General features: G+C 39.5%; 1 protein-coding gene across 2 annotated transcripts in view; it reads right to left on the minus strand.

Annotated features, from left to right (window-relative positions):
* Nucleotides 1-256: 256 nt before the first annotated feature.
* Nucleotides 257-12,382, minus strand: part of ANTXR2 (ANTXR cell adhesion molecule 2) — a 172,451-nt gene continuing 160,325 nt past the window's right edge. For both annotated transcript variants that reach the window (XM_073340477.1, XM_073340476.1), the window contains one exon: nt 257-785. In XM_073340477.1, the coding sequence (XP_073196578.1) occupies nt 747-785 (39 nt within the window). In that variant the 3' untranslated portion in view covers nt 257-746. The remainder of the gene's footprint in view (nt 786-12,382) is intronic.

Consider the following 12,382-nt stretch of genomic DNA (forward strand, 5'->3'; position numbering starts at 1 on the left):
GATCTCTGGTTACAGGCTGTCTTTCTGTAGAATAACGCTCTATTAATTTTCTTCCTGTCCTGGGTGCATAATGAAAGAAAGGTGTCTTCAAAAACTAAAGGGCAAAGTCTTGCTTGCTACCAATACCTTGAGGCACCCTGTCTACATTTTGTCATGTGTGTGCACTTTTCAGTGCTAGAATGACAAGATTTCCAGTCAGAAGGTTCCCGTAAGGCACAATGCGATGGGGGACTCAGAAGGATTTTGTGATCTGACATAGCTGTAAGGCAATGAACTTTTGCATTTGCTTAGCCTAGTGGGAATTTTTACCCTCCGCCTATGGCTAATAGTCCCTATTTAAATAACAAGTGCCATCGTTGCATCTGAGAGACTTTGCATCTCTACTACAAGCACACTGCGTCCTGAGAATTTGCAGTCCTTTTAAAATCAAAACAAAGCAAAATGATCTTTGGTCGTTTTTTTTTCTCCCCCCGCACATGCGTACTGGATTTTCTATCAAAGCCTAAGCATGCAGGTCAATGCTTCTCTTTTTGTCACTGTTGCAAATCATGGAGTGCGGTTGTAATGCAGTAGAACACAAGAGCTTGGTGCAATAACACTGGCTCGTGGAAGAGTGGAATGGAAAACTCTTCTGAGCTAAGAGGCTCAAGCTGATCGAAGAAATTTGGGAACGTGCTCAGTTGTCTTCGGTTGCTTAGAAAATGGCAGTGTGGAAGTTTTTCGTCCTCGTATCCTCTTAGCTTCCTTTACTGAGTCTGAACGCGGGTAAAGTTAACACATCGGCCCTGAAGAAAAAAACAAAGAGACAATTTTTATTGGTGAGTGAAGTAATAAATACAAAGTAAGGATCCTTGAATATCAGTGCTAACGTGTCACACACAAACAATGACTTAAATGTGTATGCTTTTGGAAATAACACGCATAAACAAATACGTTAAAACTTAATGATGGAAATCATCCATGGCACTCCATCACATTTGGTGTACATATTTATTATACACTTTCCTTATTAAGAGCAATGAGAAGAGAACTGCCATGTTTTGGATCCTCCAGAGGTCATTGTTAAGGAAGATTTAACAAGTCTTCACGTTCTGAATAGTTGCTAGAAACACACACAAACTCAACATTGTTGTTCTGTTTTAAACACAATAAAATTAGATCATGTTCAAAATTGGAGATCTTCCCTGTAACGGACAACATATTTCCCATTAAACTTGCTCCAAATAAACATGACTGCCAGTAAAGCACTGATGTTGTGTGGTCGATGCAGGTCTGGTAATTTTATTTAAAATAACCAGAGCTGCACATCTACACCCAGCCTTTTGTACCAAACTGAAACTGTTCCCCATACTGTCAGGTTTATCTCGATCGGTTTATCTAAACTTAAATGCAATGGGCCAAATCATTCTTGGTGTAGCTCTACTGACTTTAGGAGAGTTTAAATCAGGGATGAATTGGTCCAAAAGTCATTCATCGTGTTGGGAGGTGAGCAATGAGAAGAGACTAGTTATTTCCAAAAGCTTAAAATGGAAAACAATTTTTACTTAAGGCCACGGCCAGAGCACGTATTGATGGCCGTTCTTCAGCTGTGTTGTACTCTTCCCAGAAGGAGCTCCCTTTGAAGAAGTCTCACTTGCAAAGAAGCAACACCTTCCTTTTCCAGGATGTAAAAGTGAAAGTTGTACTGAAGCTTAGTTCAGAATTCTGCTAGGGACAGTTCTAGTATTCTCCGAAAATGGATACGGTGTCATTAACGTCTGCTAGTTAGGCTATGCCCATATTACAGCCTATGTTGGCGTAACTTAGGTCACTCAGGGGTGTGAATAAACCACCCCCCGAGTGAGGTAAGTTACACCGATGTAAGCGCTCGTGTGCACAGCACTATGTCAGCCACCAACATAGCTTCCACAGTTCCCATCGGCATAGAGCGTCTTCACCAGATGCGCTGCAGGGGCATAGCCGCATTGGTACAGCGGCAGCGCTGTACGTGTAGACATGGCCTAAGTCACAGCACTGGTGGAATATTTCATCTCAAGCTCCTCTGCTAGTGAAAAGATTATTTTCCCCCCTCACCTACTGATACCGTTGGGTACGGCTGTGCAATAGAAAATCATGGTCTGGTTCCTCAATCAGAAGTCAACGCAGTGTGGGGCTTTCCAGCAGGCACCAGTACTCAAGTGTTTGCCATAGAGCGTCTCCTTTGCCATAAAGCACCCAGGTTGGACATCCATTTTCATTTTTGAGTGCTGAGCAAACTCCCCCCATCTCGCTTACAGATTAACCACAACTGCATTTTTAGAACAATCTTGTATTAAAGGATCCGTGCACACTCAGAGGGAGATTTTCAAAAGTTCCAAAGCAATTAGGGGCACAAGTTTCACTGAGTTTCATTGACTTGTGCTCCTAAATCCCTTAGGGCCTTTCGAAAATAATTTTAGTTCATAGATGCTTTTAAGCTTTTTTGGGGGTGAGGGGAGAAATCAGGGATCTTGTCTTCTTAACTGTCTGTATCACTCAGCGCATTTTAGAGCTATCCTACAATAATAATAATTAATGATGCCTTTGAATTCATTTAAAAGAGACATTTAAAAGTAAATCATAGGTAAAATGAGCTAGTTTTTGAGTAAACAGATATACCAGTGTTTTGATCCTTTTTTAAATGATTTGTTGGCACTATTACTGTTTCTTTCCTTCTTCTTTTTTTTTTTTTTAAACTATGCACTGAGTCCTCAGGAAAATCAGGGCAAAGCTTCATGTTTAATTCATTTAATTTATAACTTTTTTGGTTAAAATACTTCTAACAATAAGGGTACCTGGGTACTAGGTACAGTAACTTAGCATTATTTGGCACCATTCGAGCAAGCATAAACAGATGTCAGACTTTGAGTGGTATGCGAGGAGGCAGTGTTCTCCAGATCAACTGGAAGAATAAATATACAGTGCAGCATGGACCAAGGAAATCTTTTTTTTCATAATGCTTTTCTAATGAGTCTCTGTCCTATTTTTCTTGTGATAAATATAACAAAGTGAATGCAAGGTTGGATTAATTGAGGTGTTTCCTTGCTGCTACAATGTTGACTGTAAATGCAGAGAAGATGGAGAGAAGATAAAGTGTGTGAGCGTTAAAGTATTCCATTGAAGGTAGAAGATAAAAGGCACCGTACATTTTCACATCTTGCGTCACAGTTTAAAAAAAATTAAATATAACAAAGTGAGTGCTGTAGTAAAAGGCAAAGCATTTCTTGAGCATAAATCTCAAAAGCTCTATGCAAATTCCCATAACCAAGCTACCACTAAAGAAACAATAAAAGCAAGGAAATTCACACCAAAGTGTGATATGGTATGTGAAAAATAGACAATAAAACATTTACAGAAACTAGTTTTGAGGAGAGGCCCAGTGTACCTTAGGTGAAGACAAGCATGTTGGAATTTACCCTTCACTGCAAAATTCTTGCTTTTGATTGTTTTGTGTCACAGCCTTGTAGTTCTTTAGATATATTTACGGGTGCATGAATGTATATGAATTTTGGATAACTACTTAGATTATTTTTCCTTGTATGCAGATTTAAATGTAGTCAGGGAGGGACAATTCTGGGTCAGTCTTTAAAATGTGTTTTAGTGCACCAACATTTTACTTAAGGACTAAAATGACTGTATTCAGTAAAATATGCTACTCTAGGTCTTCTTGCACAGAATCAATGAGACCTTGTGAAGACTTTGCTTAGCAATAAAAAAAAAAACTGGCTTTAACACTTCTAAATACAAAATAACTCCTTAGTTATAGGGAAAGACACACGATCTAACCATAGAAGGGACTTCAAAGTGTGGACCATGTTCAGCAAATCTGGTAAACTCCACCCTCCTGCACCAGCCAAAATCATAGCATAGATGAGGAGTAATTTTGGCAGAGGGCAACTTGTATTTCTATCTCTGTTCTCACTGGAATCCCATCAGAAAGGTTAGATTTAACTCTTATCATGGCTCTGTTTGCTTTGTGCCACTAATAGCCTCTGAGAGGAGCTGCTATGACAATGAAATCCCTAGCACTGTCTTCTTTGTGGCCAGCACTGCCCACCTCTGTGGCTGCTGAGACTTCTGATGCCCCCACCCATCCCCAGGTAAGTGGGGTTGTGGCAGCTTTGCAACCTGGCCTACTGATGGCCACCCACGACCCCTTTTTTATATCAAACTGGAGGTGTGCTTGGCTCCTTATTTGATTAAAAAATATTTCAAATTATTCTGAAAGCAGAACAGTCCTGAAACAGAGCTAATTCTGATTAAAATTCAGTAATTAAAAAACCCCACAGGAATGTCTTACATTCTTACTGTGGGCTAGACAGCAAGAACAAAATAACAACTGATATGATTTGGTCAAATAATTTTATATGGACAAATTTCTTGTGAATAGGTGTTTATAACAGGAACAATGTTACAACTACAAACACAGCAATTACAACTTTCACTAAAGCAGTACAAAGGATACCGCCAAAACAATGGCTAGGATTAACTTTTTCCTCCTAGAATACTATAAACATTTTATTTTATCATCATAATTAAGGTCACATTACTTTTAATTTGAGTTTATTTTCATGACCTTTTAAGGTTAAACACTGGTTTCATTACATAGCTTTTTTAATTTTACTGAAATTAAGAAAAAAATTAAGCATTTGTTTGGTTTTTAACAACACAATCTATGCAAACTTCTTGACAACGGCCTTTCAAAAATGGCTAAAATATTGTTTGAAAAGCCCATTGCTAAGATTTATTAAAAAAAATATTACTACTTTCTAATTTATCTCATACTTCCAGGATGAGAAAACAGGGAATTTCGGATCCATATTGTTCAACCAGAACATTTTCCCCAAAGTTATTTTCAAATATTTTCTAACAAAATCTAACAAAGGAAATAAGATGGGCTTAAGTAACTTTGTTTACAGTGTCACATACTTGCAGTGAAAGAATGGCTGTAGAGAGAGAAAGTGTCCTAAGATGACACAGAGTCACATATTCCCCTCTGTCACACAGCGCAGAAGGAAGCAGTATGTAACAACTAGAATGAGATCAGACTTGAAATCCCTGCATGTGAGTAAAAACAGCCTAAGCGTTGTTTCTGGCCCACAGGAACTTTGCAGACTGCAGGAAAGGACATGTGGTCTAGGTGCAGGAAAGGGCTTTCAAACTCTTAAGGGTACTAAGATCACCCCTTAGCTCCTCAGGCTCAAGTCTCCACCTTGAATCATCTTGGAGGCTACGGAGCACTGGATGCAACTCCCTCCAGAGCCAACCAACCCGGCTCCTGAGTTAGCCAAAAGTGCTACCTTTAGAAAGCATTCAAGTACTCTCCTTCTTACGGGGCTGAGAACTTTGGCCAATATTTTGTCACGAGGGTATTGAAAGTTATGGATATTCGTGCCTAAGTTTTGAAAAGTTTGGCCTCTGCCTACACAGCCAATCTACCCCTGGAGTTACGGCCTGAGCTGATTCTCAGTCTTTATCTATGAACCCACATCTGGTAGTACCTTAGGCTATCACCATGCTAGCTGGTGTATTTTATGTATCGTCAGGTACTTGCACTTGGAGTTGTAACTGTCATTATTTATTTGCCTGAAACTTTATTCTTATTTTCTTATCGAAAAAGTGGCGGATGAGAGATTTTAAATGGAAAAAATATATATAATAAGCAATCTTTTGTGAACAGTCTGATGCTCACATACGACAGCTGAAATCAGGATGAAACAGTGAAAATGCTAATTACTTTGAAGGTCAGAAATGTTGTACTGCCATTAATGTAACTGCAAGTACCCCATGCCAACATCGTACAGAACAAGTTTCATGTTTAGGTAATAGAATGTGACAAGGAGTGCATCTTTATAATGCCCACACCCTATGGGCACATTAAAAGGTACCAAAGGAAGCCAATGTAAGGGGCCTGTTGTAATTAAACAGTTTAACATGTAGTGTTTTACTGTACATACGTTATCAATTACTATTTGTCGATAAAAATGGGAAGGATAGCAAACCTTTTTCTTGATCTTCTTTGCAAGTTTAATACATTTACATAATTGTTTCCACTGAATGCTGCCTTATATACAATACAGATGAGGAAGAGGAGAAAGAAGCAAATTCTTACAAGTAACTGCAACATGCAGATTATCATGACTTTCCCCCCTATTCAGATATGTTAAAATTGCCACAGAAATGGCCAAAACATCTGTGGAACACTCTTCGTTTCCAAAGATGTTTACCAAATTGATATTAATCCTGGGCTGCACTCCTGCACAGAGAGCCCTTCTGACATCAGCGGTGTGCCATGCACAGTGAACAGCAAGCAGGGATTGGGGCTATATTTTATTCCTCTCCTTTACACATCAGCCCTTCTCATCAGACAGGGAAGATGGACAATGGCAGGATGCAGAACTATCAGTTGAGGGATTAGGCCACCGAGGGTCATCTGATCGGTGTGCCTGCAATCAGGGCCACATCTGAAAGGCTAGTTTTCTGAAAACAATTTTCCCTTCTTTCTTTTTTCCACTTGGCTAGCAAACAACTTCTCCCCCTTTATTCTGCTACCAGGATATCCAGGCCCATGGCTAGCACTTCATTATGTTAACAGGTACTACAATAACCTTCTATTACTTTTTTTCCTATTTAGGCAAGTTGAAATTGCTACTTAAATGGCTGAAATGTATTTGTTATTTTTACAGGAAAATATAAGCCATTTTGACTTTATAATTTTAAATCACAGAAGGAAAACATACAAAAAAGAGGCTCAGTCATTTAGATCATTCTTATAGTTGCAAGGGAAGCAAGGAGTTAAAAGGAAATGACCTAAGAGTAAATAGATCACTTAGATAAACATACTCAATAAAAAGCTAGGTTTTGAATACATGTAATATCGTGTGCTTTTTTATTTTTTTAAGGATGATGGAATCCTTCAAACCCATACTCACGCAAGGACTTTAACTTGCAGGTTTGCAGGGTTGGGTGTATAGTTTACAAATCCTGCTCCGCCTTCTCCAGCATGGAGGTTCCCCTTGGAGTGGGACCAGTTCTGTTCCACTGTGCTAGAAGTGGTGAGATTTGGGAAGCATGGCAAGGTGCCCAGTTCTGTAGTGGCTTCCTCAGAAGCTGAGCAAAGAACTTTGGGGTGGATGAAGGGATCTGCCCTATTATTTATTATGGCCTTGTATCCTTCAGTTTTAGTTCTCCTCCACCCTACTGAGGCTCTAGGGCCAGGAAGACTGTAGTAAACCTCCAGGATGTAGTAGCCAAATTTTAAAAGGGGTCTTATTAATGAGTTAGGATAACTCATCAGCTAGAAAAATATCATTGCTACCATACGATAGGAACATATATCATGTAATATTTAAACGTTATCAGGTATCCAATCTATCACAAAAAATGACAAAAAGAAACATAATTCGAAGAGACATACTCTAATTTTAACCAAAAATGGCAAAAAGCTTCTAAATACAATTGCTAATGCCACTATGTACTCAGAGTAGTACTGTTTTGGGAAGTTTGGGAAATATTTAGCCCCGGGTGATATATTGTATGCATTTTCCCATACTTTTTTGCCTTCAGTTAAAGCAAAGTTCTGGAGTAACATGACTGTATGAATGTGTTTGTACCATGTAATACATCAGAATAGTGGTCATTTGTAGAATAGACTGACTTGAGAAAAGTTTGTCTGTCTGTTTTATATTTTATGAATATTGGCTACTGTCCAATGATCCCTGCACCGGCAACTGATGTTTAATATAGCGTACACCATGATGAAATGCTTTCAGGATACATTCCACTCTCTGGGCCAATACTGGACCTATGTTGTACATGATGAAATAATTTACTGCAAAGCACAGTTGATTCAATGGAAGAATCAACACAAATTTGACAATGACCACCTTGAGATGGGAACATGCATTGTGTCATGAATTTCATGGATATATAGGCAGTGTGATGCAGGAAAATGGGTTTGAAGACATCCTTGTAGAAGGCAATATCTATGGCATTTCATTCATCAGCCATGCTCTAAAAGGGAAAGCATATAAGGGGAAAGCATGGCATTAGAATCCACAAGCTTAGGAATGAGGCAATGACTTGCTTGAAATAGATGGCACTAGGCAATTCCATAAACAATGATGTGCTTCCAGAAGATGAGTAGAGATGCAGCTTGCAGAAAGCTCGAGCATGCACTGAAGTATTTGAAGATGTGGAGAAGGCACTCAGAGTGGAAGCACAGAATGCTCGGGCAGACTTCATGACAATACCCAATCACTCCACCATCCCATGGACACTTGCGTTACTTAAGAAAAGTATTGTTCAGATATATTTCTGTTCTGGGAAAACTATGTAATGGATTTCTCCCACCCAACTACTGATGGATTATGTAGCAGCAAAGAGAGACAATACCAAGTCCATAGAGCTTGAGATATTTTGCAGAGATGATTCCACTTGACTTCCAGCGGGGCCATGTAAATTATACTAGATGGGGTTGTACAATTGTAGCAAAAAACAGACTTCCAGAGGAGCAGAAGCCAGATATGTATCATGCCCTCATTGATAGGGAGCAGTGTACTGGACTGCCAGAACCTTCCGTGGTGTATGGCATAACATGGCCATCAAGCAGTCTCTCAATAAGGACTGTGGGAAGCACCATCATCTTTGCATAAAAGATAAAGCTCTGACCAAGTATCTGACTGCACATTTTAAGGCAGCTGTAACAGCTAACAAAACAAATGTGTGGAATGCAGCCTTCAGCAACATATCTCCACAAAGAAGCTACCACAAAGTATGTGGCAGCAGATGAAAGTGTCCAAGATAATATAAAAGTTGAGATGTAAAGTATGATGAATCCTTTTAACATTGAACCTGGAACAAGCTCAGACAATGAACAGTCACTTGTGAACATTGCTATGTCTACTGTGGACCCACCTGAAACTGCAGAAAGTTTGTGCATTATGAGAGAGAATGGTACACAACAAGCAAAGCAGTTTGTAAGCAGTAGACTGCAAAGGAGTGAGGTAGACCTCTTTGATCCCATAAAAGGGCATAATCTCAAATCATTTGGAAATCTCAACAGAACAATCAAACAAAAGAAGATGCACACAGCACAAGCAATAACTATTGATCGTCACATATTCAGCAGGTGGACAATTATTGGCTAGTCCAGAGATGAAGTATAAACTGGCACCTGTCCCACTTCAACTTGGATCTCTAAGAAAGACCCAAAAGAGCAACACACAGTCTTGGCTGGAAAAAAATCTGTCAATAGTTGAGCTATCAGCATCTGAGGAGCCCATATTAGCTATTATTGACCTCATGGTGCTTCTGCAGATGGTGTGTACTGATACTGCCAAGTACAAAACTTTTGGGGAGCTGTTTGATCAGCTGATGAACATTTATCCTTGGACTACGCCCACACTTTGAATACTGCATGTGATTCTAGTTGCTCCATCTCAGAAAAATATATTAGAAATGGAAAAGGTACAGACAAAGGCAACACAAATGACTCAGGGTATAGAACAGCTTCCATATGAGGAAAGATTAACATGACTGGGACTGTTCGGCTCACAAAAGAGATAACTAAGGTGGGATATGACAGAGGTCTGTAAAATTATGAATTGTGTGGGAAAAGTGACTAGAGAAGTGTTATGTACCCCATCAGATCACACAAGAACCAGGGGTCACCCAATGAAATTAATAGGCAGCAGGTTTAAAACAAGCTTAAGGAAGTATTTCTTCACACAACACACAATCAACCTGTGGAACTCATTACCAGGGGGCATCGTGAAGTCCAGAAGTGTAACTGGATTAAAACAAAGAATTAGATAAATTCATGGAGGATATATCCATCAATAGCTATTAGCCAAGATGGTCATGGATGCAATTCATGCTCTGGGTGTCCCTTAAACCTCTGATTGCCAGAAGCTGGGACTTGAAGACAGGGGATTGATCACTTGAAATTGCCCTATTCTGTTCATTCCCTCTGTAGCATCTGACACTGGCTGCTGTCAGAAGACAGGATACTGGGCTAGATGGACCATTGGTCTGACCCAGCATGGCTAGTCTTATGGTCTTATGACTAAAATGTCAATACACTGTTGTTGGTGGTGAGAATTATATAAACGAAGAATCAATCAAGTATGGTGAGAGCGCCTGCAGAGGAAATGTCCAAATGCAAGAAGTCTGATGTGCTCCAATGCATGCAACTGTGACAGTGACGACTAGCAACAGAGCATTGACCACGTCAGACACAGATTCTGAGGGGAGCGGTAGAAATGTTTCAACTATCTGCAAATTACTGTGACTATTTCTGTGACTAATATAGCTCAGAAGGGTGTTGCATTAGATATTCAGCAGCTCATAGTTATAGGTAGAGGTTACATTAGAGCACATGGTTATACTTATGTCTTTGGCCCAGCAGATAGTGCGCATATATATATATATATATATATATATAAACCTGGGGCTAAATATTTCCCAAACTTTCCAGAACAGTACTATTTTGAGTAAACAGTTGCATTATGGATTTAGACTGTTCTCAGTGGTACCAGATGACAGAACAAGGAGTAATGGTCTCAAGTTGCAGTGGGCGAGGTTTAGGTTGGATATTAGGAAAAACTTTTTCGCTAAGAGGGTGGTGAAACACTGGAATGGGTTCCCTAGGGAGGTGGTAGAATCTCCTTCCTTAGAGGTTTTTAAGGTCAGGCTTGACAAAGCGCTGGCTGGGATGACTTAGTTGGGGATTGGTCCTGCTTTGAGCAGGGGGTTGGACTAGATGATCTCCTGAGGTCCCTTCCAACCCGGATATTCTATGATTCTATGATTATCAATTGTATTTAGAAGTTTTCTACCAATTTTGGTCAAAATTAAACTACACTTCTATGAGTTACGGCCCTTTTTGTGATTTTATGATTTTGTTTGGATTGGGCACCTGATAACGTTTAAACATTACATGATATAGAAAAACTACACCACTTCCAGCATCTCCATCCACCTTAGTGGTGACTACCAGACACCTGCCTAACGTGGTAGCAATGAAATTTTTCTAGCTGATATGTTGCCCTCGGTGCTCAAAATGGGCCAGGGCCAGTAGATTAAAGACAAAGCTGTCTTTGGAGGAAGGTTCCTCTCATGTTCTCACGTGCAGATCCCAGCTCTCAGCTAGATATTCAGGTAGGGCACTGGGGATTGGATTGACTATTTGTACAGCACCTTTCATCAGAGGACTCATAACACCCTACTAATATTAACTATCAAAACAGCCCTGTGCTGCCAATATTAAATATTAATAAATCATAAAAAATACAATGTCCTATAGATGGGCAAACTGAAGCATCCAGAAGATAAGAATCTGATTTTCAGAGATGCTGAGCACCTGTAACTCCAAATGGAGTCAATGGAGAGCTGCAGGTGCACACCGGCTCTGAAAATCAGGTCGTGAATTATTTACCCAATATCACACAGTGAGTGAGAGTTGGTTCTGTGAAAAGAACCCAGGAGTCTTGGTTGCAGCTTCCAGGTTCCTGCTTTAAATCAGCAGAAAGGCTCCCTCATGGGAGGAGGTATTGTTTCATGATTTCTGTGTGTATATAAAGTCTGCTGCAGTTTCCACGGTAAACATCTGATGAAGTGAGCTGTAGCTCACGAAAGCTCATGCTCAAATAAATTGGTTAGTCTCTAAGGTGCCACAAGTACTCCTTTTCTTTTTGCGAATACAGACTAACACGGCTGTTCCTCTGAAATCCCTCATGTAACAGGGTGGTGATATTTATTAGATAATTAAAATAAGACATCAGAATATTAAATTATTGTTTTGACCAATTTGAACTTTGGTTAAAGTGTATAAAACCTAAGTTATTTTTGGCATCCAGTATTAAAGCCTGCTTGCACTACGAACCTAATAACATAGATGAATTATCATCACAGCCATGTTCCCGCTGCCAGCCCATGTGGTGGCTTAATGTTTCACTCATGTTACCGTACTCAGTTAAACAATCAATACAACCAATTTGAATTCAGATGTATCATGCCTTGTAAATCATTGGGTCATAAACCTTAACAATACCAACATGTAATCAGTATAAAACTGAACTAAATTAGTGTCTTAGGGCTACAGTAATTAAAAAGTGAGTTATGCAAGCATTCCATGATTTACCCACAGGAGATGGGAGTTGCTTGGATGCATTGGGGTCAACATTTTAAAAAAAGAACCAGAACTGTTTTGTGGATGAATTGTAGTTCCTGTAGGAACAGAATATGCTGAACATTTAAAAAAGGGAGAAGGAGAGAGAGACATCCAGTAACAGTTTTATGCAGACAGCAGTAATGATCATTTTATATCACTTTGAAATCATTTGCTATATTTGAATATCTTAAA

Source organism: Lepidochelys kempii, chromosome 4 (assembly GCF_965140265.1).
Source record: "Lepidochelys kempii isolate rLepKem1 chromosome 4, rLepKem1.hap2, whole genome shotgun sequence".
Taxonomy (NCBI): domain Eukaryota; kingdom Metazoa; phylum Chordata; order Testudines; family Cheloniidae; genus Lepidochelys; species Lepidochelys kempii.